General features: G+C 40.3%; 1 protein-coding gene across 7 annotated transcripts in view; it reads left to right on the top strand.

Moving 5' to 3' along the window:
• The window catches only part of PPFIBP1 (PPFIA binding protein 1), a 178,354-nt gene that overhangs the window by 102,819 nt on the left and 49,207 nt on the right, over positions 1 to 26,328 (top strand). For all 7 annotated transcript variants that reach the window (XM_079938497.1, XM_079938495.1, XM_079938499.1 and 4 more), the window contains exons 3-6: positions 6,587 to 6,685; positions 11,526 to 11,731; positions 24,574 to 24,660; positions 25,756 to 25,869. In XM_079938497.1, coding sequence (XP_079794623.1) covers positions 6,622 to 6,685; positions 11,526 to 11,731; positions 24,574 to 24,660; positions 25,756 to 25,869 — 471 coding nt within the window. In that variant the 5' untranslated portion in view covers positions 6,587 to 6,621. The remainder of the gene's footprint in view (positions 1 to 6,586; positions 6,686 to 11,525; positions 11,732 to 24,573; positions 24,661 to 25,755; positions 25,870 to 26,328) is intronic.

Raw genomic sequence — 26,328 nt, 5'->3', positions numbered from 1 at the left:
AAAGAGGGCCTCTTGTGCTCTAGCGCAGTGACCGAGTGCGTGTCAGAATCCCGTGGCAGCTCGTACAAACCCTGCCTCTAGACTTTCTGACTCAGTAGATCTTGGCCCAGGGATTTACATCTGAGCCAGCTCACAGGGGATGCTGAGGCTGCGGCAGATCAGGCCCCACACCTTGAGCACCACTCCACAGTCCTTCCTACTCCAGTTTTCAAGACATTGCTTTGCTAAGATTGTATCGCTGCCTACATGGGAAATCATCTCGTAATGATTGACATCCCTAGTGAGCATCTTGGGGGAAAAAATTGGTGAGAGATCTGTGGGTAATTTATATGAAACTGTTTTGTTTTCATAATGACCAAGTAATAACTTGATGCTCCACCAGCCTAGCTGAACATGTGTAAACATTCTTTCACTGAAGGGATTTCTCCTTTTAAGCGTCTTAGTATCCATCTCTAAGCATGGAATTCGAAGTTCTCTTTCAAACTTAAAACATTTTACCTAAGGAAAGCTGAGAAAGTTAGGACAAATGTCATTCTCACCAAAGTTTAGAAACAGACTTTCTAATTTTCTTACAACCTTCCTTCCTTCCTTCCTCCCTCCGTCCCTCCCTTCCTTCCTTCTTTCCCTCCTTTCCTTCCCTTCCTTCCAGAGAGACTGGGCAGCAGGCCTGACCTGAAACATCAGTTAGTCAGCAACCCTGTAAAAAGTATGGTTTTCTGCCAATGCTTCAGCAACCACACCCATTGCTGAAACATTCCCTGGTATTTTACCTTATTCAAATCTGCTCTAAATGGATCCTGGCCAAGCTTGAAATATATTCAAAATATGCTTTTACATTTTTTTTTAAAACCCATACTATAAAATATGAATGTTACCTCCAGGAGACTGCTTTTCCAAGGCTTTTCTTAACTTCTTTTTCTTAAACCATCCGAATAGGAAACCACTAAACTGAGGACTCTTGCAAGCAGAGCTGATCTCTGAAACAAATCAGGGGTTTCTCCAGTTTGAACTACAACCTTGCAAACCCCATTCCTTTGTTGTTGTTGTTGGTAGTTGTATTTTCTGGTGCCTTTCCCTTCCGCAAGCCATTGTAGCTATTTACAATCCAGAAATAAATCTGGTATCGTGTGAGAATTCTCGGATGATAAAGTTTTTACCTTCTAAATGGTTTTGACCACCTAAAAGATGAAATTGTAATCAGTAGCTTTCTGGGTAAGCAAAGAATTAGAACAAAAGAAACTGGTTATTCTGAGTTTTATTTTGGGTCTTAGGTGAATATAACTGGATTATTCATTATCCTTTATTCATGATATATTATCATTATAAGGCCATGCATAGCCTACTTATATTCATCCACTTTTTTATTTGGTTCCTTTAAAAATATTGTTTTATCTCTAACAACCATTTTCAATCCTAATTTTTAAAATTTGAGGTGAAACATACAGTGAAATGAACACATCTTAAATGTATTTGATGAGTTTTGATAAATGTATAAACTTGTATAACCAACACTTCCATCAGGATATTGAACAGAAAGTCCCCAGTATCTCCTTCAATCATTCACCACTTCCTGCAAGTAATTCCTACTTTCTGTCACCATAGTTTACCTATTTTTGGATTTCACATGAAAGGAATCACATAGTACGTAGTCATTTATGCCTGACTTCTTTGGCTCAGCATAATGTTATATGTATCAGTCTTTTTCATTGTGGAGTACTCTTCCATTGTATTAGAGTAATATTCCATTGTATCAATATTAAGTATGTGAGAATACCCAGGGGAATCTTCCTCTCAGAAATGTTTCTGAGGATATAGGAAAATATAGAGCATGGGATTTTCTGAACCCTTTTATTTAGCCTTTAAAAATACTTCGACCCAGGCGTGAAAATTGACATTGCCTTATTAACACAGATGCTCACGAAGTGAGGCTGCCTCTACAGTAGCTTAAGCCATGGGCAAGTCAGACTTTTGATAAATATGGAAGCTCTATTCTTAGCATTAGTGCTTTACCACTTCAGGTTGCTGTTCTTACTCTTCTATATAGTCCTTTAATGCCCATTTCGAGTTTATTGAGACTTATTTTGTGGCCTTGCATACCTGCATGGCCTGTCCTGGTGAATATAACAAGTGGATTGAAAAGAATGTGTGTTCTGCATTTGGATTTTTTTTTAAATATTTGTTTATTTATTTAGCTGTGTTAGGTCTTAGTTGCAGCGCGCGGGCTTCTCTCTAGTTGTGGCTTGCAGGCTCTAGAGCGCAGGCTTAGTTGCCCTGCGGCATGTCGGATCTTAGTTCCCCAGCCGGGGATCGAACCCGCGTCCCCTGCATTGGAAGGCGGATTCTTAACCACGGGACCACTGGGGAAGACCCTGCATTTGGATGTTTTGTTCTATAAATTCAATTAGGTCAAGACGGTTGATAGTGTTGCTAACATCTATATTATTACCTGAATTTTTTCCTGCCTTGTCTGTCATTCTAAAAGAAGGTTGAAAAGGAGGAACAAATGAAAGATGGGACAAACAGGAAAACAATGGCAGGGCAGTAGACTTAAATCCAACCATATCAACAATTACGTTAAGTATAAATGGACAGAATTTGTGTAATTCTCCCTTAATTGTGTCAGATTTTGCCTCATGTCATTTGAAGCTCTGTTATTAGTTGCAAAAACTTTTGTGATTGTTAGGACTTCCTGATGAATTGACTCTTATCATTATAAAATACCCCTCTTTCTTTCTAGTAACACTTGTTGATTGGAAGTCATTTTTCTTATATTAATATAGCCACTCCTCCTTTCCCAGGCTTACTGTGTCTTTGGATTTAACCAGTCTGACAATCTCTGGCTTTTATTAATGTTTATTCCATTTATATTTAATATAATGATAAATTATATGATTGAGTTTATCTACCATTTGCCATTTGATTTCTTTTTCTCCCGTCTCTTCATTGTTCCACCTTTACTGCCTTCTTTTGGATTAAATGAGGATTTTATTAGTAGTCTATTTCATCAACTCAATTGGCTTTTTACTTTGTCTTTTTATTTTATAGTTTTAATGGATTATATTATATATTATTATTACAGCCTGCTATGAATTAGTATTAAACACCTTTGTGAATAAGGTAAGAACTTTACCCCCTTTTATCCACCGAGCCATTAAGACTGTGATTTTTTTCATAAGCCCTAACCACTCTGCATCATGTGGACGGGGGAGTGCCCACAAGTGAAAAGATGTATAAATGTGAATATCACTCATTATGGTTCCCTTTACTCAAGAGCTGAATTCCTCATAGTTTCTACCTGCTTTTGGTCACTCTCCAATTTCTTTAAAATTGTTTTATATGTCATCCAGTGTTTTGTATTGCTATTTGTGGGACAGTAAGTCCAATACAATCTATTCCACTATTATCAGAACTGGAATTCCCATTTAGTCATTTTTAATAGTGTAATAATAACTTTTGAGTCCATGCCTAATTCAGAAACTTGACAGTAACCTTCATTTAACTTTGCAACCCTTTTTCCCATTCTGTCCCTCTACGTCCCTGGCTTAAGGCAGCCATCATCCTGAATTGTGTATTATCGTTCCTTCTTTTCTTTTTGTATAGTTATATTGAATCTATATGTATTTCTAATATATGTGTGTGTATTTATATATTTGTATTTAATTGTTTTTAACTTTATAAAAAGTCTTGCTGAATGAACCAGAGACTTACTTTTTTATTTGCCTTTATATTGCATAGATTTGTCCAAACTACATGTGCATTGTTTTAGTTTATTTTGAAAACTGTATGCAATTACATTGTGTAAATATACCAGTTTACTCATCTCCTCTCACATTGATGGACGTTTGGGTTGTTTTCACGTTTTTGTCCTTGTGACAAGTCCTACTGTGAACATTTGTGTATTGCTCATGGTTATATACCTTGGGGTAAATATTACCTTGGGGTAAATATTGCTAGATTGAAATTAATTCTAGATTAATGCTAATTGCTAGATTAATGTAACTGTTTAATTTTAGCCCATTTTACATTCCCATTACCATTCTGTAAGAGATTCTGTGCATTCACCTCCTTTTACAGTACTTGGTACTCTCCAATTTTTTTGCCAGCTGACTGGGTATAAAATGGTATCACATAGTTATCTTAAATTTCTTGACTATTAATAACATTAAGCATCTCTTCATATTTTTATTGGCTGAAAGTGTTTCCTCTTCTGTTATATGTCTGTTCGTGACTTCACCTCTCCCATTTTTTTAATCAATTTGTAAGAATTCTACACTTGGAATACCACTGAACTACCACTTATATTTAACTAATTTTAATTTATTAAAGAAGTCTTTGAATCTGTCATTCTTCCTGACCACCCTGTTTAATTTGCAAACCTCTCCAAATTCCTGACCCTCTGATCTCCTGAGGATAACTGCTTGATTTTTCTCCTTTAGCACCTACCACCTTTGCCATATTACATACATATTTATTAATTGTGTTTACTGTCTGTCTTGTCCTTACTGTTACATGTAGGATGCTATGTGATAAGCATAGAGATTGAGAGTAAGCATTTATAAATTTTTATAACACTTTAATGTTGTTGTCGTATTTTATTATATTAAACAAAGACTTGGTCTCTAACAAACTGGAAATTTTTAAAAAAATTGATTCTTCACCACCATTTTGAAAAGCATGGCCTAAGTTCTCATACCTCCACGTCATAGAATTTGAAAGGTACATTTAACAGAATAGAGAAGAAATAGATAATTACCTGTCTTTCTTGGAAAAGTGTTCCTGCTCTACACAAATTATAGTTGCCAACAAAGACGAATATTTGTTTTTCTAAGTTAGTGTGATGATGAGAGCTTTTCTAAAGTGAGCATTATTTTATTTTATCAGCATTCCCCATGTTTATAGCTGAGCCTGGCATGTGTCTGTCTGTCTCGCTTTTATATATATATATATATATATATATATATATATATATATATATATATATATATAGTATCTATCTAGATACTATCTAGAGCTCTTTGAAGTTCAGCTTTTAAAATGAAAGGGAATGTAAGCCACTTAATGATATAAAATTCAAGGACCATACACTCTTTGGCTTAATCCTTTGTGTTCTCAATTTTCATGTTTTGAGGTTTCCACCCTGCAGCGTGATCATTAAATTTGCGCCCCACCTCTCTGGACTGTGCACTAGCTAAATGTGCAAGTAGATTTTTGAGAACTCCTAGGTTCATAACCTAGCTTATTAACCCCCTGATTTCTGGGTGACTGTAAATGCGTGCCTTGGGTATTTTTATGCTGTAGTATTTATACATAAAATGGTAGTGATATTTTATACCTTCTGAAGGGAGTAAAGTTCTGGGAAATCCTTAGATGAAATCTATGAATACTGTAAAATCAAAGTAAGATTTCACAATGATTAAATGGCATTTTATTAGAGTGAATGCACAGTAGAGAACTGATCTAAGCAGCTGTTTATCAGAACTGTAAATATGTTTGCAAAAATAAAATGGTAAGACCTGGTTACTTGGCAACAGAGGGCAAAGGTTTCTTTTAAGCAACACAGCCTTTGTTTCCCAGGCGTTTGCTACACCACAGTATCTGCAAAGTAGCAAGAGCCTTACTTAGGCCTGTTGGGAGAATTTATGTGGGTGCTTAGCTGGTACCTGAAATGTATTAATTAATATTGAAAATCACATAATTTACCTTTTTCCTGTTAATGACCAAATTTTTTGCAAGGATAATTTCAGTTTATTTTTTAACTGGTAAAAGAGTGAGTAGATTGTGACACAATTTCAGCCTAAACCTATCTGTGAGATAGGATCAGAGAAACAAAAATTTAATATTATAGTGGAAATCAGACAGACCTAGTTTAAAAACTGGTTTTTGTTATACTTACTTGCTGTCTTTACAGGCGAAGATCAACAAACATCTTTGATCTAATTTATAAAATGAAGAGGAATTTATGCATTTTATAGGGTTCTTCTCATGATAAAGAATTGTGGATAATTTATATTAATGTGTCGGAACCACTGTAGGCACTCAGTACATGATAGCTATTGTTATGTTGCAAAATACCAGTAGACGTGTATGTGCTTATTATATATGTTCCTGAACCATTTTCTTAGACAGATCTTATGGTAATTCCCTATTGCGAAAAAAAAAAAATTAAAGGCAAAATTGAGAGAGCAGAGATTAGGTGGGGCTGGTGCAGAAAGAACAAGTCTTATCTATGCAGCATCCCTCATGGCCCTGAGCAAAGTTCCACAGCCACCTCTGATGACCTCACAGAGACCCAGAGCTCTACAGAGTACAGCGCGGAAACCATCCTACTGGAGTTTAAACACCGTGGGTCCAAGAAATGTATTGTGCTTATTTTATTAACTGATCAGTTATAGCATGTGGTCCTGCAGTACAGTAGGCAGATGAATGGTCATAGTTTGTTAAATGATTCATTTAATTCAGCTCTAATACTTCACAAATTCTCTGTATTTGACTGCGAGGTGGAGTTATAATTTGATGTTGAATTATCAAACCTGCCAGGAAGCATGTGTCATTTAAGGATGTAATGATAACATCATTATTTTTTCAGATCTAGGTTGGAATTTGCCCTTGACAAATAGCAAAATGATGAGTGATGCAAGTGACATGTTGGCTGCGGCGTTGGAGCAGATGGACGGTATTATAGCAGGTAATCTGCATCCTCTAAAAGACGCAATCATGACATTTACTTTGCTCTCTTGACTTTTTTATTACAACTCTTTTATTACCTCTCCACTTTCATATTTTCATTTATTGTCTCTCTCCAATGCCTTTAGGTTCCCCATGGTTTCATCTTTGTCCCTCTTCTCCAATTTTTGCCAGAATTGTTCTTAAATTTTATTTTAAAATGTCAGAAATTCTAGTACCATCCTGGGCTTCTAATCCAGGATAAAGGTGATTCTCGTCCAGATAGTCTGTGGACTGCACTTGGAGGGATACTGCTCTACCCAGTATTCAGGAGTGTTTTGATCTTTTCCCTTGAATTCCACATTCACTTTTCCACCAATGACTCTCACATCTGCTTATTTTTCCAATTCTTTGCTATTCTTCAGGTCCCTATGTCTACCAGCCAACCAGGTACTCCCCTGAAATGTCTTGTAGACACATTAGTGTCATCATTTAAAACATTAAGCTCATTATGTGTATATGTATAACTGATTCGCTTTGCCGTACACCTGAAACTAACCCAACATTGTAAATCAACTATACTCCAATAAAAAATTAAAACAAACAACAACAAAAAAACCCATTGAGCTCATTATCTTTCCTCAGAAGCCCCTCTAGTTGTCTTTGTCTTGGCTAATTTCATAGTCCTCCATCCGTACAGTTTCCTAAAGCAGAAGTTTAAGTCATGCTAGGCACTTCCCACATGTTCCTCCACTTAGTTAATCAAATTCTATCAATTCTACCTCCTACCAAATTCTCCCATTCCCTCCTCTCTAAAATCTGTCTTATCTGTGCTACCATTGTCTTGCTTTATCTAAATAACCCTCTCACTTGATGTCCCTGACACTCTTGCTTTCCTGCTCTAGTCCATCCTTTTCCAGACCACCAGAATCTTTTTTCCAAAATGCCAATCTGATCATCTTCTTTTTAAAAAATCTTCAGCAATTCTCTATTATAGAAGCTGAGCAAAAGCAGTCGACTATCATCTCCTTGTTTTCTCATCATAACTGAGGGGACTGACTAGTGGATGAGCCCTTTTCACTCCCTCGCAGTCCCCCAGGAGTGGTGGCTACCTAAGGTCTCATGTCATATTTTGTGTTTTGTCTCAAGAGGAGGACTTTCATATATTTAGGAACCAATTACAATGAGGAGATGTCTGAATGGGCTTCGGATGGGCTTGTCATGCACACACCTGGCGGTCAGGGTCAGGGTACAGTTGGTCTCTGCCAGCTACCAGGGTCAGGATATAGTTGTCCTGGCCCCAGCTCCTTCACTTTTCTGGTCACAAATTGGACTCTACTCTGCTTCGGTGGTTTGAAGAAATCAAAGGTATTTTCCTCTTCAGAAGGTTCTTCCCTTCAGGGGAGTGTCATGTGGGGTTTGACCTCCTTTGTTATACTTCTATGTCCTGGAGACCCAACTTCAATTGGACCTCTTTTGTAGATTAGACCACACCTTGAGTACTGTATTCGATTCTTAGAATATTATTTTCAAAGTGTCATTGGCAAACGAAAACTTACCTAGAGAAGGTAAGCGTGAAGGTGAAGAGTTTAACAAACTAAGGAACTGGTTATGTTTAACCTAGAAAAGTGTATTCTTCTCAGGGCATAATATTGGGTTGGCCAAAATGTTCCTTCAGTTTTTAAGTAAAAATAAAAGACACGTTTTTCATTTTCACCAAGACCTTTATTGAACAGCATATTCACCCTTCTGTTCCACTACCTTCTGCCATTTTTCAGGCAACTCCATAATTCCGTCTTCACAAAACTTTTAATCTTTTTGAGCAAAGAACTGTTCCAGGTGCCTTTTACAGTCTGCCAGGGAATTGAAATTTTTTCCATTAAGAGAATTTTGTAAAGATCAAAATAAATGGAAATCCGAAGGTGCAATGTCTGGTGAATACGGCAGATGACTCAGAACTTCCCAGCCAAGCTGTAACAGTTTTTGCCTGGTCGTCAAAGAAACATGCAGTCTTGCGTTATCCTGATGGAAGATTATGCGTTTTCTGTTGACTAATTCCGGATGCTTTTCGTCGAGTGCTGCTTTCAGTTGGTCTAATTGGAGCAGTACTTGTTGGAATTAATTGTTTGGTTTTCCGGAGGGAGCTCATGATAGAGGACTCCCTTCCAATCCCACCGTATACACAATATCACCTTCTTTGGATGAAGACCGGCCTTTGGTGTTGGTTGGTGGTGGTTCATTTCGCTTGCCCCACGATCTCTTCTGTTCCACATTATTGTACAGTATCCACTTTTCATCGCCCGTCACAATATGTTTCAAAAATGGAACGTTTCCATTATGTTTAAGTAGAGAATCGCATGTGGAAATATGGTCAAGAAGGGTTTTTTTGCTTAACTTATGTGGAACCCAAACATCAAAGCGGTTCACATAACCAAACTGGTGCAAATGATTTTCAATGCTTGGTTTGGATATTCTGAGTATGTCGGCTATCTCCCATGTGGTATAACGTCGGTTGTTCTCAATTAATGTCTCGATTTGATCACTGTCAACTTCAACTGGTCTGCCCGACCGTGGAGCATCGTCCAGCAAGAAATCTCCAGCACGAAACTTTGGAAACCACTTTTGACACCTTCTAATAGTCACGGCCCCTTCTCCATACACTGCACAAATCTTTTTTTTTGCGTTTCAGTTGTGTTTTTACCTTTCTTGAAATAATAAAGCATAACATGCCGAAAATGTTACTTTTTTCCTTCCATCTTCAATGGCTACACAAAAGTTCACTAATTTTGATGTTTTTCTTCAATGCACACTGATATGACAGCTGTCACATGCAATCTAACAAAATGGTTCCGAAGTTAAAGACAACTAAGCGGTATTAGAGCCATCGTACAGAAAACCCGAACGAGCTTTTTGGCCAACCAAATATATGCTTTTATTTTTTTAATTTAAAATTTTGTTTTATGTTTTAACTTCCTTTTAAAAATTGAAGTACAGTTGATTTGCAGTGTTAGTTTCAGGTGTACAGCAAAGTGATTCAGTTATACATATATATATTCTTTTTTCGGATTCATTTTCATTACAATTATTACAGGATATTGAATATGGTTCCCCGTGCTATACAGTAGGTCCTTGTTGTTTATCTGTTTTATATGATATATGCTTTTAAATAGTTGAAGGACTATTCAGCCATTTACTCTGTCACAGTTTCAGAAAATATAACAACTAGAACCGATTATAGGCTCTTACCAGAGGTTACGTGTAACCTTACACTTTTAGTGAACCTCTAGTCAAGGAGAGTGGTATTTCTGGAACAGTAGTTGAGGGATTACATTTTACATATTCCACTAGATTGGTGTATTTGTTCCTCAGCGCTGGCAGGGCTTCAGGACCAACATTAGAGTTATTAAGAAAATCCAGATTCCCCAGCTCCCACCTCAAACTGAGTCAGTCAAAGCTTTGTGGGTAGTACCTGGATTTATATTTTGAAATTACCATCAGTATTTCTCCAGCTGAGGTAAGAGGGAGAGGAAGAGAACTGACTACAAACATTTGGGGAATTTTTCTGAATACATATCTCTCCCCTCTCCCCACCTTGTTTTGTGATGGAGACTGAACAGAATAGAGGGTTACCATGGGCTCATGTGTTTTTTAATGATATCATCAGATGATCTTAATACTTAAAACTTCTGGAATAGGACATTATAGTCTGTCTGGGTTTTGATGCTTTTCTGTTCTTCCTTCCTCTTGACATACTCTCCTCTATTTTTTCTGAGTTCTTATCTCAACTTTACAGGGTTTCCTGAGGGGGTTGATTGAGACAGTTATGTGGTTCCATTAGCGTTTACCACTGTGCATATCAGTGGTCACCATCAACACAATTTGGTAGATGTTTGGTTCAAATCTTGTGGTCCAGTATTAGGAATATCAATGGAATGAACCAGCTGAAAGAGAATTCCTTTCCCCATTGTGAGAACTGGCCAACTGGAGAGAGAACTTACACGTTGGCTCACAAGTTTCATCAGTCGTAAGACCTTCAAATTTGTGAGGTGATGGCCTGAATATCAGAACTGTTGAAATTTGAGTAGAAAGTTAGTATGTATATTTGATGGTATGTATATCTGATAGACCAGAAAATAAAAATCAAAGAGATGAAGAGGTGTATATGGGTGCTTTCAGAATGGGCTGTGAGTCAGTTGTATGGATTTAAGGAGTAGAATGTTTTCTCTAATAAGTAATAGAAAACAAAAAGGGCTGTAAAACTATGTTTTCAAGCTGATGTGATCAAGAGCATTTGATAGTAGGCTGCAAACAAAATCGTGGGGGGGGGAATGTTTATACACACACGCACATGCATATACAAATGTACACATGTAAGTTATTGAAGTTCTTCAGAGATTAAATTCTGGTCAGTTAACTGGGAGCTGGCCCTCTTACCTTTGAAATTATGCTATGCAATTTCCACCTCAATGTGTAACTTATTTACGGGCATTTAGAGTTTATGGTTTCTAAAATTTGTATTTTGGGGAATACATGGCTCCACCCAAACTGATCTGCTACCTTATCTTAGCCCTTGTTTCCTTGAGGTCAGCACATCTTACCCCAAAGCCTACCATGCTCTTACTACTCCACACAGCTGCCCCCCCGTTAGATATTTGATCATTGGTATTTATCATCAATTGCATGGTTTTTATCATTTCACCAAATGACTATGCCTCGGAGAGGTTTACGTGATTGAATTCTCTTTTCCCTGTTCCTTGTTTGGTCATTCCTCACTGTGACTAGACTTGCTTGCCACCTTCAGCTTTGGTATATTATCCAACATAAATTGCTCTCTCCATGATTTTTTTTTTTTTTAAACCTAGGTTCTAAGGCCCTGGAATATTCCAATGGGATTTTTGATTGCCAGTCTCCCACCTCCCCGTTCATGGGAAGCTTGCGAGCTCTGCACCTTGTGGAAGACCTGCGCGGGTTGTTAGAGATGATGGAAGCGGATGAGAAGGAAGGCTTGAGGTGCCAGATCCCAGACTCCACGGCGGAAATGCTCGTCGAGTGGCTGCAGAGTCAAATGGTAGATGTCTGCTTGTTACAGGTCCCTCACGGTGAACCTTCTGTTGCTTATTCCAAAATTTAGAACGTAGAATAGCTGATCAGAACAGGAAAAAACAGTCATAGGGCAATAGCTTTGCCCTGATTTTATCCCTTAAGAGATTCTGATTCCCTTTTGACCCTAAGGATAGTTTTTTTTTTTATATATATATATAATTTATTCTTGGCTGCGTTGGGCCTTCGTTACTGTGTGCGGGCTTTCTCTAGCTGCGGCGAGCGGGGGCTACTCTTTGTTGCGGTGCGCGGGCTTCTACTTGCGGTGGCTTCTCTTGTTGCGGAGCATGGGCTCTAGGCGCGCAGGCTCAGTAGCTGTGGCTCGCGGGCTCTAGAGCGCAGGCTCAGTAGTTGTGGCGCACAGGCTCAGTTGCTCTGCGGCATGTGGGATCTTCCTGGACTAGGGCTCAAACCCCTGTCACCTGCATTGGTAGGTGGATTCTTAACCACTGTGCCACCAGGGAAGTCCCAGAATAGTTTTTTTTAAAGTGCTGTTAGTATACATTTCATGAATGCCAGCTGGTCACCTGATTTTACCCATAAAAGTGGGTAAAATTGTGCTTGAATGACCTGCTGTGGCTTAAAACCGAATAGTCCTGTGAGGGGAAGAACAGTTGCACTTAATAGATGCTTTCCTGGTAGTACTGGGAAGTTTACTGTAAAAGGACCCAGTAGCAATTCAAAATAGGGAGTGCAGTGAATAGATACTTCTAATAACAAGGGAGGTTGGTAGCAGTAGTTGATGTCAAGTGCCATCTAGTGGTTGTGGCAGTCATTTCAGTTCCAGTGCATGAGTTAAGCTGTGGATTGGGCTTTAAATGGTGTTCTTATTCACTGAACAATGAGCCTCTTTCTAGGCATCCGGCAGATCTGCCCTTTCCCGGGACATAGTGGTAAATACCGTGGTCTTAGTATGTGTTAAACACGTAAAATCTAGAGAATATCACAAAAATATTCAGAAGAGAAAGTAGAAAAGGTGTTTATTTTGTAAGTATTTAAAGGATATTCAATTTTTAGGAAGATGCATGAATAAGCCTAGAAGTTAATTGTATCAATATTTATATAAAAGTTAATGAAAATTGTATGAAAGAATCAAGATCTGTTTTTGGTCTGTGGTGGAAATGTAAGGTGTTCGCTTTGGGAACCTTAATAAGTACATCCTACGACTAAAGCATTTTCATGTGATGTGACACAAATACCGGTGTTCCCACCCAGTCCCATGCTGGACCTTCTTACGTTTCCGGCCAATATATTGTACCTTCCCATTTCAAGCACAAACAGTACGATCCATCTTTTAGTGGTGGTGCAGCTATGCAACCTTGATAGTTAGAGATATTTTACTTTTTATAATACACAGTGCCTCATTGTTGTACTTTATAATTGCTCTGCAAGTTTCTCCTCTAGAGACTTAAGTATCCAGGTTTGCTGATTTCTTTGGAGAATTGCTTCATGCTCTGAAACCAGACATTTCCTAGCATATTCCTTAGGCTATTTCTACTTCCTCTCTCACCCCTTCTTTACTCCATGTTCTCCTGACCATTCAGCACGTAATAGGAAAGGAACTTATGCTGGTAGAGGAGCCCATTCCCAGCCAGCCTCCAGAGGCAGCCAGTGGCAGCCATAGCTTGAGAGTACTGTGGTTGAATTTTCCCTTGTGTCCAAAACTTTGCCATTAATATGTGCTCAGTCTGTTCTGTTACAGTATTTCTGGAAAAGATTGAAAGTGGTGATGATGGTATCTGAACCTAAATCATGTCATTCATACCTTTTTCAGAAACTTCCAGTGATAGTCACAGCTCACTGAGAGAAGCCAAAGTACTTGCTGGATTGCAAGGCCTTTAGGGCTTACTACTCACTGCTTTCTGACCTAGTGTCTCATTGCACTTCCCCTCTTTCACTCCACTTCAGGCACATGGGATTCCTCACTGATTCTACAACATGCTGGGGAGACTGGCCTCAGGGCCTTTGCACTGGCTGTTCACTCTGCCTGGAAAGTGCTTTCCTCGGATATCTGTATGGCTAGCTTTCTTGCATTCTCCTTTAAAAGTTGTGCTCTCAGTGAGGCCTTTCCTGGCCACCCTATCTAAAATTTCACATATTTATTCTTCGTAGTACATCTCCCTGCTTTATTTTTTTCTAAAACTCACCACTTTCTTACGCAATATGTATTTGCCATATTTATGTGTATTTTCTGTCTCTCCAACTGGAATGGAAGCATCATGAATCAAAGATTTTTGCCTATGTTTAAAACAAACCAAAAGTGTATCGATGTGGCCTAGAACAATGCTTGGCACTTAGCAGGTGGTCAGTAATTATATGTGTGATGAATGATGCTCCACGAATGATAAAATGGCATATACATTTGGATGAACTGAGGTTATTTATTGTGTTAAATTTATTCTTTGGGTGCATAATGGCTTGTTAATTTGTGTTTTGGGTTGCTCTCTATCTTAATATTTGACATTTTAAAGTTAAGTAGCCACAAAATGACAAATATTTTACATACCTTACAAAGATTCAGTTTTCATCCAAAAAATGACAATAAAAAACTAGATGTGAGTCCAGGGAGGTAAGTTTTTGGAGGGTTAAACTTATTTATATTTGTCCAACTGATTTATATCTGTCCCCTCACGTGGACCCCAATCCTTCCAAATTACATGTATTTTCTCAAGCACGTAGAAAATGAAAAAATAAAAGAAGAAAGATGGCAAAGGGCAAAGCCCAAAGCAAGAAGGGGAGAATGGGAATGAGTGTTTGGAATAATGAAGGCATAGGTGTGACATGAATAGTCAGAGCTTACCCTGTAGCAGACTTTAATTTTAGATCCAATAGGTAGAGGGTCTTAAGGCTTGCAATTTAATGATTTGCTGATAGTATAGCTTTCTCCCATTTTAATATGTCAGAAGTTGTGATGTGTCTTATGATCTTAAAAGAGGTATCTATTATACACGTTTTAGCTGGGATTGTTTCTTTCTTTAAATAATAAGGTTCCTAGAGTAGTCAGATAAATTCATGGAGACAGAAAATAGAATAGTGGTTGCCATGGGCTGGGGTAGGGAGGAGTGAGAAGTTAATATTTGATGGGTACACAGCTTCGGTTTTGCAAGATGAAAAGAGTTCTGTAGATGGATGGTGATGATGATTGCACAACAGTGTGAATGCACTTAAGGCCACTGAACTGTCTACGTAAACATGGTTAAAATTGTAATTTTTTTTTTTTTTTTTTTTTTTTTTGCGGTACGCGGGCCTCTCACTGTCGTGGCCCCTCCCGTTGCGGAGCACAGGGCTCCAGACGCGCAGGCCCAGCCGCTTCGTGGCATGTGGGATCCTCCCGGACCGGGACACGAACCTGTGTCCCCTGCATCGCAGGTGGACTCTCAACCACTGCGCCACCAGGGAAGCCCCAAAATTGTAAAGTTTTATGTGTGCTTTACTCTAACCAAAAATTTTAAAATTAATAATTTGATAAAATTTAATGGCATCTTAGAATTGGAGGAACACAGAATCCTACGAATTGTATTGTACATGGGATAATCATCAAAATAACGAATAAAGGAAATCCTGTCGTAAAAAAGCCGTGAATGATAAAGAAGGCAGGGCTGTAAATTGGCAGTTACAAACGCTGGCTCCGGAGACAGCAGACTTGAACTTTAAATGTTGGCTCTGACTCTTAGAAGCTTGTAGGATTTGGGGAAATTTTCTTAAGCTGTTTGTCTCAGTTTCCTCATCTGTAAAATGGGAGTGATAGTTTCTGCCACACAGGGTTATGAGGATCCCACAAGCTAATGTATGTTGAGTGTTTGTCAGTGAGCCTGGTGGAGGGTTAGTCAAAAAGGTAATGCTGAAGAGTGGATTGTAGAGAGCAAGGGAGACGTTTAACAGGACCCTCTGCAATGAGGGAAAGAAAGGGTTGAGTCCAGTTACAAGGGAGGTTAGGTTACAAATTATTTCCACAGTTTACTTCTTTGATAAAAGAGTACAGATATTTCCCAGACAATGGGGAAGCTTCCACAACATTTTAGAAAAACTTATTAATGATACTAGTTACGTAATTAAGATTTCATTCATGTTTAATGATGGCCAACGTGGGAGTCCATGTACTTGACTGACTGATGCTAAGCTACTCATTAGTGCAACTGGGCATTTGAATTTCTAACCCTTATTTTACCCAAGCCAGGAAGATCCCCTGGTTTCCTGTAGGGTGCAGGTTATTCTTCACTGCTGATTTCTGCTGCCTGTTCTGTTGTTTCATATGATCAGAAGCTGGATAAGAAAAAAGAAAATAGTAGCACTAGTAGCCTGTTAGAGTGAAGGGTATTAAATCTACAAGAATGAATTTGTTTTAATCAGGTAGCTATACCTATAGCCTTCTAGGAATGAATAAGTTTCTTTTAGGACTTGGAAGTTTGTCTCCTGTGGTTAAAAAAAAAATCAATTGAATACAACATATGTGTTCAATAACTGAGGTATAATTCTCTGTTTTGATTGTGAAATGTTGTGTGTTAACACAAATATTAATAATGGAGAACTATGTGCTTCATCCAGCTCAGAGCTTAAGAGAGCAAATAGAAAAATATGTCTAATTGTTTGAGCCAAACAAGTAGTTTTTGTTTACTTTCGAGCTAACCTGATGAATTGCCCTAGAACATTCTTACAATGCTTTTTCCAGTAGATGGAGCTGAGGTTCATGACCTTCACCAGATCCTGAAATCCCAAAGTGTCTGATCATTTGGCATTTTTAATTATGAAGCAGTCTCAAAATCACCAGAAATTACAAAAAGACAGTTTTCAACAAAGTGAATGAAAATACTGATGGTAAAAACTGCAAGTCAGGCACCATAAGCCATGAGATAAGTAGCATATAAAATGGGGGAAATGAAGTGTTCGTGACTGGCTCCTGACCTGTTAACTCATTCTAATGCATTTCTACCTTTTCTCTATGTTAAAAAGAAAGATAATATTAATCCTAAATGTACCTTGTTTAAATGTTTCTGTAAAAACAACAATACTCAGAATTTATTTAAAGAGTTCAGACACGGGGTATGTTCTCTCCAGGGCTGCTGGCTGTTCTTCCCGAGTCCCTGACCCTCAGCCACAGAATCCGTCCCCATCCCACCATCCCCTGATCCCTGCTGCTCTCTGGCCAGCTTCTCTTTTCCTGTGTGCCTCCAGGGAATGTTTTTTCAAGCCTTGGCAAACAAGGTGCATCCTAAGATTGTATCCCATATGTGGTCACAATTATCTGAGTTACGCCACGTCTCACTGAGACATCCTGGTTGAAGTTAAACCTGTTTTTCCCTTAGGCTTCTGGAAAACTCACATGGAAAGGGTCCACAGAAACAGGAAAGCACATGGACCAAGTCAGCAGAATTCTCCATCAGGAGAGGCCAGGGCTGTGTGCACAGCGAGAGAGGCGCTCTCAGTGGAATCCCAGGCTACCAGTAGTTGTTGGGATTGAATAAAAAGATTCCTCTATTCTCTTATGAAAGTGAGTTAAGAATAAGTGGCAAGAAAAATAGCGACAGCATTTTTTCTTGATCTCACGTTCCCCTTCCCAAAGTAGAAGAGGTTCTTTCGCTAGCTCTGCATCCCGTCACATAGCTAGATTTTAATCAATATGAATAAAGGAATGAGTAACGGGTGAATGAATGAATATGGTGCACTTCTAGAATAGGAGCTGGGCCTTAGTTTCTACGGGACCTTCTGTTCTCCATCCTTCTGGGACTCAGGGGACTTTGGAGTATCCCTGTGACCGGGATGATGTTGCAGCCTCATCGTGTACCCCCTCCCTGCTACAGAAGCCTCAGCAGCATGGTGATGTGCGTGAAAATAAGGCGAGGAAGGGGTACAGCCCATCTTCTCTTCTCAAGAAACGTGTCTAAAAGAACTCTTTAGGAGACACTAAAGCAGCCTAACCTCACCCTGTATTGGCTGTGGATGCGCGAAGGAGGGAGGTGCTGGCGTGCCCTAGCTGTGTAACAGGATAGCCATTGTATCTCGGCAATTAATATTTTAATGTGGCACAAATACTCCAAGGGAAGCTCTCTCACTGTACTTCTAACAAGACTGGCAGATGAAAGCACTTGGCGTCTGCTGCTCTCCCCAGCCTTGCAGATGTAGTGACATTTTTGGAGTAATGCACCTCAGAGGCTGGCCTACTGCTGTGGTTTCTCTCGCTCCAGAGCACTGTTTAGTTAAGAAGATACTTTCTGTCTCTGGGAAACAAGCACCGTGAAAATTAAAACCCAGAAAAACAAACCCTCAAAGCCATAGTCTAATTTTGACCACGTCTGTAATCTTGACTTGGAAAGTACAGAATATATTCAGGCTCATTCTGAGTTTCAGTCTTTGATGTATTTTCTGACAGCATTGAATAAACTGATGTCTTTCTAGGAGAGGGTCATGATTGGGCTTTTGGGATGGGATGAAATGTGTGTGAGGTTTACGTCCCCTTTTGGTTTTCTTTCTGAGCAGAGATGCTGAGATTTTGGAATAAACAGAGGGCTTCCTGAAGACGTTGTTCTTCTGAACTGCAGTAGAAATTTAGGAAGGAAAAATAAGTGGGCTGTTTGCAAGACTGACCCAGAGTCAGAGGTACTATAGTACACAGGGGCACTGGCCGGTTGGAGGGGATGCTCCACTGGCCCCAAATGGTAGCAGTGTTGCCCTGAGATGATTGTTTACAGCACAAAGGTAGGCCTCCCCACCCTAATTGCACCACATCAAGTGCGAGGACAGGGCAGCAGAGCACCGCCTCTGCCTGGTGGCTTGATTTCCAACGTTACTGGTGTAGTGTTCTTTGACTCTTAGGACAAAAGAGTACGAGATGCCTTATTGCGGTGTTGGGCCGAAATGAAATATGACTGTGATATTTGTGGCTGACAGATTCAAGTCTTATCTCACTCTCTCCTCTTCCCCAGTCTCTCCTAGGAGAGCAGGCAATAAATGTTTGCATGCGGTGGTACAGATATAATACTGTGATTAGGACATGAAAGACCCTGTATTAGATATGTCTTTTGGTAGCTAAAGATAGCATTTAATTGAAGGAGCTTGAGTGAACTGCACGTTCCCTTTTCTTTCTTTCTTTCTTTCTCTTTTTTTGGCTGCACCAAGCAGTGGCTTGCGGGATTCTCAGTTCTTCAACCAGGTATTGAACCCGGGCCATGGCGGTGAAAGCCCGGAATCCTAACCACTAGGCCACCAGGGAACTCCCCCCACCCCCCGCTTTCCTTTGTTGATACTGAATTTTAAGAAACAGAATCATGAAATCAAAAAGACATGGCAGTTTTGTGTTTTTTTTTTTTTTTTTTTTTTTTTTTTTTTTTTTTTACAGTGCGCGGGCCTCTTACTGCTGTGGCCTCTCCCGTTGCGGAGCACAGGCTCCAGACGCGCAGGCTCAGCGGCCATGGCTCACGGGCCCAGCCGCTCCGCGGCATGTGGGATCTTCCCGGACGGGGGCACGAACCCACGTCCCCTGCATCGGCAGGCGGACCCTCATCCACTGCGCCACCAGGGAAGCCCAGCATGGGGGTTTTTAAAACTATATATATTTACTGGGTGGAGAGAGAGGGAGAGAGAGAGAGAGAATGAGGAGGGTGTGTGTGTGTGTGTGTGTGTGTGTGTGTGTGTGTGTGTGTGTGTGTGTGTGTGTGATAGTACTAGTCCAACTATTTCTTAACATTTGTTGTCCTTATAAAATTGGACTGATTTTCTTTTCCCTATTTTAATTTAGTTACTCACCATTCTGATTTGGGAATGTTATATTCAAAATGAGTTCTATGTTATAAATAAGTTTAATTGTGGCAAATCACTGTTTGTATGTTGATCTTGGATTTTAACAGGACAACAGAACTCAGGAAAGAACAACACACCAAAAATGAAGGTTGGGGACAAAAGAGGGCCAAGTGTAGGCTAATGCAAACCAACAGAACTAAGAGAATCAGAGGAAAACACAGCAGGATACTTTCAGCAAAAATAACAGACAGAAGACTCCCACCTGCCGTGAATTAATAACTATTGAAACTGGGTGATGAGTACAAAGGGTTTCATCATTATAGTCTTTACTTTTATATATATTTGAAATTTTCTGTAACAAAACATTTTAAAAAAGAGACCCACATAAGGCAAGATGTTAGCATTTATTACATCTTTTTACTTGATTGTGTATTTATATTTGATGATTAAGGGGAAGTTAATATGAAAAGAAGAGCTCCTACTTAGATGGCAAAGGCCAAAGTAGATGGTGCTTGATATTACGTGTAGCACCTGCCACGTGAGTTCAGGCAGTTCACGTTCTCGGGTGTGGTTTCTGGCCCTAGGATTCTATAATTCTATGAGGAATCAAGCTTTGTAGACATTTTTCCTCCATTATGCCAGGAAGATCTGGCAAACACCATGGGTTCCTTAATTAAATTAAAGTATCACTGTTACAGCCCAGCTGCATCTCCTGCCCTGCCCTCCCTGGTGTGCTACACTCCCGCCCTTCCACACACCGTTAGTTGACGATTACGTTGTTGAAATCCTCCAGTTGATTCCAATTTTGACTTAAACTTTCAGCTGGACTGAACGTGGTCAATGTAGGGTTGCGTCATGAGTTGAACTAGAAAGAGTTATTCTGAAGGCATCTCTGGGATTTTGAGTAAAGTAATTTGGGCTGGTGTTCAGTGTTTTGGATGTTAAATCGACTCAACAAGAGTTTATACCAAATATGTTTTTAATTATGAGCTTAGGGTTTGGTAAGCATCGTGGGAGAATCAAAAGAAATGTAAGAGTTTCGTATTGAGGTACTGTTGGGAAGAATAAGTGACCAACTCGCGTAAAATCACTAGCAAGCCCTCCCTGGTGGAATATGATGAAAAGTTAATTGTGAAGTTCAAGACAAGACACAGAAGAGGAATCAGTAGAGGAGAAGAGAATGACACAGTATAAGGAGGAGGTGGGAACTGGCTAAGAAAGATGGATTTCTGTGAAGGATACAGGCAGAGAGGAGTGGGAGGGCGTACAGGGGTGGGCACAGAGCCCTGGAGTAGATGTTGGAAAGGAGAATGGACGAAAGTTCATTGAGAGGAAGAAATTGATGGTGAGGAGGAAAAAGGCAATAATTGTAGGTCAGTTCTCAGGAAAACAGGAAATCAAGGTTCCAAAGTAGAGGAATGGTAAGCTTTTAGGAAGGAGCTAAGGCTCAGTTCCCCTGAGACTGGCAGGAAGGAAGAGAGGGAAGACGTAGGAGGCAGTACGTAATGTTGTGCGTTGAAGAAGGAAGTATATGAGGGAGTTCATGCAAGAGGACCTCAATTACTGTGCATTAAAAAGGCTCTGAGGTCACCTCTTAAATGTGGTAGGAAGAGGGCGGTAGAGGCTTGAGGGGAAAGGGGTGTGTGTACCAGGTGGTAGAGGAAATGTGAATAAAAGTCTTACTGAGGGCTTCTCTGGTGGCGCAGTGGTTGAGAGTCTGCCTGCCAATACAGGGGACACGGGTTTGTGCCCCAGTCCGGGAAGATCCCACATGCCGCGGAGCGGCTGGGCCAGTGAGCCATGGCTGCTGAGCCTGCGCCTCCGGAGCCTGTGCTCCGCAACGGGAGAGGCTGCAACAGTGAGAGGCCCACGTACTGCAAAAAAAAAAAAAGTCTTACTGAGAAGAAAGAAGGCCAGGATAGAACCATTCATTCATCTTTTATTCGTCTGATGTTTATTGAACACCTATCATTGTTCCTTCATTCAGCAGTCAGTTAGCTGCAGTCCTTCACTGCACGTCAGATGGAAAGAGGAACCGACAAAGAATGCAGCGTCTGTTGGAAGAGAGAGACGCATAGGTAGCCAAGTCTAGCCTAGTCCTTTCAGTGTGATGCCTGCTGTAGTGAAGGGTCATCTGGATGCTGTAACTGGCATGTAAGTGAACAGGCAATTCAAGGAAGACTTTCCAGACCAAGCCCCATTTGAGGTGGACCTTAAGGAATGAGGAACAAAGAGGAAAGGGTAGGAAATACAGTCCATGCAGAGGGAATAGAATTGGTGTGTGAGAGAGCATGCCGGGTTTGGGGAGGCTTGGGGTGGTCTGGGAAGTGGAGCACAGGAGACGGAGGAAGAATAGGGGCGGTAAGGTATTTGCCTAATGGAATTTATCTCTTGCTAACATTTTTTAGGCAAAGGTAACAAAATTAGCAGAAACAGAAATAAACGTGAATAGAATAGACCTTTACCTGCTTGAGTAAGTCAGCACAGTGCTTTGAAAGCATGTAACCATTCCAGTAGTGGCTCTTGCTTTATGTACCTATAGTGATTTTAGTGTTTAAAAATAAACTACTCTTGAGGGTTATGAGTGCTTGTAAATATCAGTACAGTGTTAAGAAACGTGAGTATGCTCATTGTGGTCAGTTTTTAGTATTTTTAAATGGATAATTTTGTAGAACTGGTTTTGAAACAACTTATTTCCATATCATAGGCAGTGGTTTCGTGAAACCCTTCTAGAACCTGCCCTAGAAACACTTCTAACCTTGCTCTAATTTCCTTTAGTCAGGAAGAGGAGGATTTTTGTTTTATGTCTTCACTGAGCAGAAAGCTTTTTTTTTCTACCCAATGAAATGGATGTTTATAAAACATTGTTTATGTAGTTTTAAAAGCAGATGCCCGCTAATGTTCATAATCAACATGAGGACTTTAAAGCTGTGCAGGGCCGGTCTCAGCACTTTCTAAGATCGAGAACATGCGTTACACATCCTGGCTCTTTTCCAAAAAACTGTCCTCAAGAAGTTAACATAAATTTCATTTTCCTGGTAGTCCCCAGGGATGGAAGTCATCCCGGCCACTCCGTCAGACTCCTCCTAATACTTGTAATTTAATTCTGGGCACTTCAGTTTACAACATAAATAGAATTATGCTGTGATAATTGTGCAGGTATGTGTGGTCAAGCAGGTGATGTTAAAAATTTTATCCACACAGTGCATGCTTAACTAAATTAGTTTCAGATTCTCTTGTGGCCTCATGGGAAATACATCCAGTGCACCAATGTTTTGAGAAAAAACATCCTGCAATTTTCTTTTTTGTTGAAGCTCCATTTTTGTTTGTTTTTGTTTCCTTCCCAACACATAACTTTTGTTATTCTCAGAATTTATACTTAAAAATGCATTAATTGGAAAGGCAGAGTGATAAAAGCATTTAATTCTGGAAACATAATTGCTGTCACATCAGTCGTGTTCTGGGCAGGAAGCATGTACAGTGTGTATTTTCTTGAAGTCTGAGGTTGTTTATTTGCTTTTTCAATTGACCTCTGGGCGGCCCCATCTAACCATTTTGGACTCCACTGGCTTTTATGTCTGTTGTATTTGAATGAGGAATCAGGAACTTCTATTGGGATTACACATTATGTGATTAGGAACTATTTAAATGAGATACCAAGAGACACAGCACATATACTACTCTATTTCAAAACGACATTTTTATGTTGTCTGCACTCTGTGAGCCTTTTCAATCTGTCTCCTTAATCACTTGTATATATTGCAATACAAGACGGCCGAGGAAAACAATCTACACTTCCTTTCCCAGTCTGTACTTCCTTTGGCATTTGTGCCATCCATATATATGCCCAAATCTGATAAAAGGGGGCAGAAGGGAGGAGAAAAAAGAGTAAGCACTAGTCTAAGTAGAGTACTGGGCTGGATGCTGTGGAGGTTACAAGATGATACCAGTTTGCAGGCTCTGCCTGGAAGCTTAGAGTAACAGTAGGTGAACAAGCAAACCCACGAGAAGTTAATGAATTCAGAACGGAATGTGGTAAATCACCGATGAGCATGACTAGTCCGTGCTGCAAGGGGAGGTCATTGTGGACTCAGTGCTTAAGCTCTTGGGGGAAAAGAGAAAGACTTCAAAGGGGAAGGGAAGGGCTTCCCTGGTGGCGCAGTGGTTGAGAGTCCGCCTGCCGATGCAGGGGACACGGGTTCGTGGCTCGGTCCGGGAGGATCCCACATGCCGCGGAGCGGCTAGGCCCGTGCGCCATGGCCGCTGAGCCTGCGCGTCCGGAGCCTGTGCTCCGCAACGGGAGAGGCCACAACAGTGAGAGGCCTGCGTACCGCAAAAAAAAAAAAAAAAAAAAAGGGGAAAGGAAGATTTGTCCTGTGATTTGAAGACTTGAGTAGCAGGAAGAGGCCGGTGGTGTAAGTTGCCCCTGTTGTTTCCCGTGTAAAGGCCGGCATTTGTAGTCCTGGATTTGGGACTTTGGGAGGAGAAGGCAGGAATGGAAGGGCCTCCCAGGTCATTCCCGCTGATAGAGGCATTCAGGGGGAAAGAGCGATTTTGTGCCCGACCGCATGCTCACAAAGCTTTGCGTGCCCAGGTGGGCATCCACTGTCAGTGACTATCAGTAGCCACTGTTCCTTTTGGGTCATTATTTTCTTCTTCATGAGTTGTTTTTTGTTCTTGTTGTTGCTTTGTATGTAAACCATGTTTCCTTCTCATATTTTCTATTAAGGGCAGTAACAGCTGTGCTGAATTCAATTCAGGTTCCTTGGATTAAAAACATATGCAATTTTTATTTACCCACAGTAGTTCAGTTTTTACTCTTCTTTTTTTTTTGGTAGCGCCAGGTCTTTAGTTGAGGCAGGCAGGCTCCTTAGTTGCGGCTAGCTGGCTCCTTAGTTGTGGCATGTGAACTCTTAGTTGCAGCATGCATGTGGGATCTAGTTCCCTGGTCAGGGATTGAAGCCGGGCCCCTGGCATTGGGAGCATGAGTCTCAACCACTGCGCCACCAGGGAAGTCCCTCACAGTAGTTCAGTTTTAAAGAGGGTCAGGCTTACCCGTATCACTTCCTTTTTCAGACAAATGGACACCTCCCTGGGAATGGAGATGTATATCAAGAAAGGCTGGCACGTTTAGAAAATGATAAAGAATCTCTCGTTCTTCAGGCAAGTGATTTTTAAATGCTGTTTTTCCCTCATGACTTAACTTACAAAGACCATTTTAAATTGGGATGGCAAGTTCAGATGCTCGCAGGAGCCAGACTGCCTATAGAAGTAAGCGCAGTAGGCCATCTGTACACATTCAGGAGCGGTGAGGACTGTGGCAGAACAAGCATGCATGTGAACAACACTTCTCAGCCTCTGCTCTTCAAGGGCCAGTCTGATGACAGGCACAGTGTCATCTGATTTTCTGATGTGATCTGTTTCTTTTTTAATATATAGCAGAAATTCTGATTTTTATACTATATATGTGTGTCTATATATTCATACATCTGTTCCATAAATATGAATAAGTATTTCTGAATCTGAATATATATTTAATTTTTCAATTTTAAAAATGATTTCATGGACCAAACCAAACACCAAGTGGGTAGTGGAGTCCTGTTTGGAGGCTAAATCAGAGTTTCCCTCTCCTTCATAATCCTTTAAATCCTTGGCACGTAGTTTTACTTTGGTAGTTGAGCCAAAAGAGCTGAAGCATATTTACGAGGCTGGTGATCGTTGGGAGGCAAACTCAGGTTTGCAATAAGCACTGAGGATGAAGGACTAAGCCAGTGGCTCCTCTTGCACCTCTGAGCTACACCCTGGCTTTCGAACACATTCGTGGACGGTGTGATCATGAAACATCTCATGGAGGTTGGATTCCCTGGACTCTTGGTTTGTCAAGCGTCAGATTTAAATAGTCCTCGATAACTTCTCTTTCAAACATTAACTTCATTTCCTCTCTTAATCTCTAATACCACCTCCTACCCCCACCATCCCTCAAAAAAGATAGTTTCTGTATATGCTCTTTCTCTATAAAGTGTCGCACATCCCCAATCAGCCCTAACTTCCTTGAAAATTGAATAGGAGTCCTCAGACCAATAAGCATCACATAAATAAGAGTGTGAAGGTCTGGTTTCTTATTAATGCTCAGATTTCTTGTTTTACAGCCAAATGAGTGTTCACATCATCCCAGTTTTTGTTCTATGTAGAGAAATAAAGTTGGCAGTGGGACCCAAATTCTTCCTAATCCATTACAACATTTTGCTCTAAATACAGGTAAGTGTGTTAACAGACCAGGTAGAGGCTCAGGGAGAAAAGATTCGCGATTTGGAGTTTTGCCTTGAAGAGCACAGAGAGAAGTTGAATGCCACAGAAGAAATGCTGCAACAGGTATGTTCAGAAGCGGGTACCGAGGTGGGGTTTTTCTGCTGGCCTATTTGAGATGCTACATTTATATGTTGCGTTTGCTCTGATGCAGTGGTGAATTTCGTGATTCACTTAGCCTGGTTTATTTTACTTTTTATCTTTTTGGCTGCGCCGCTCGGCATGTGGGATCTTAGTTCCCTGACCAGGGATCAAACCCACACTCCCTACAGTGGAAGCGTGGAGTCTTAACCACTGGACCACCAGCGAACTCCCCTGGGTTATTTTAAGCAAAAAACCTAGAGTAGCAGGTCTCTAAACACATACACACAGTAGAAAGTGTTCACTGCAATTAGAGTCTGGAATAAAATATTAATAGGATTGTAGATAATTTTAAATGTCTCCTTTATGCTTTCATATGGTTTCCTAATTTCCAACCATGAATGTATATTTTATGATTAAGAAAAAAGATAAGTACCTTATATG

Source organism: Stenella coeruleoalba (assembly GCF_951394435.1).
Source record: "Stenella coeruleoalba genome assembly, chromosome: 11".
Classification (NCBI taxonomy): Eukaryota; Metazoa; Chordata; class Mammalia; order Artiodactyla; family Delphinidae; genus Stenella; species Stenella coeruleoalba.
This window is presented reverse-complemented; position numbering and strand designations above follow the sequence as displayed.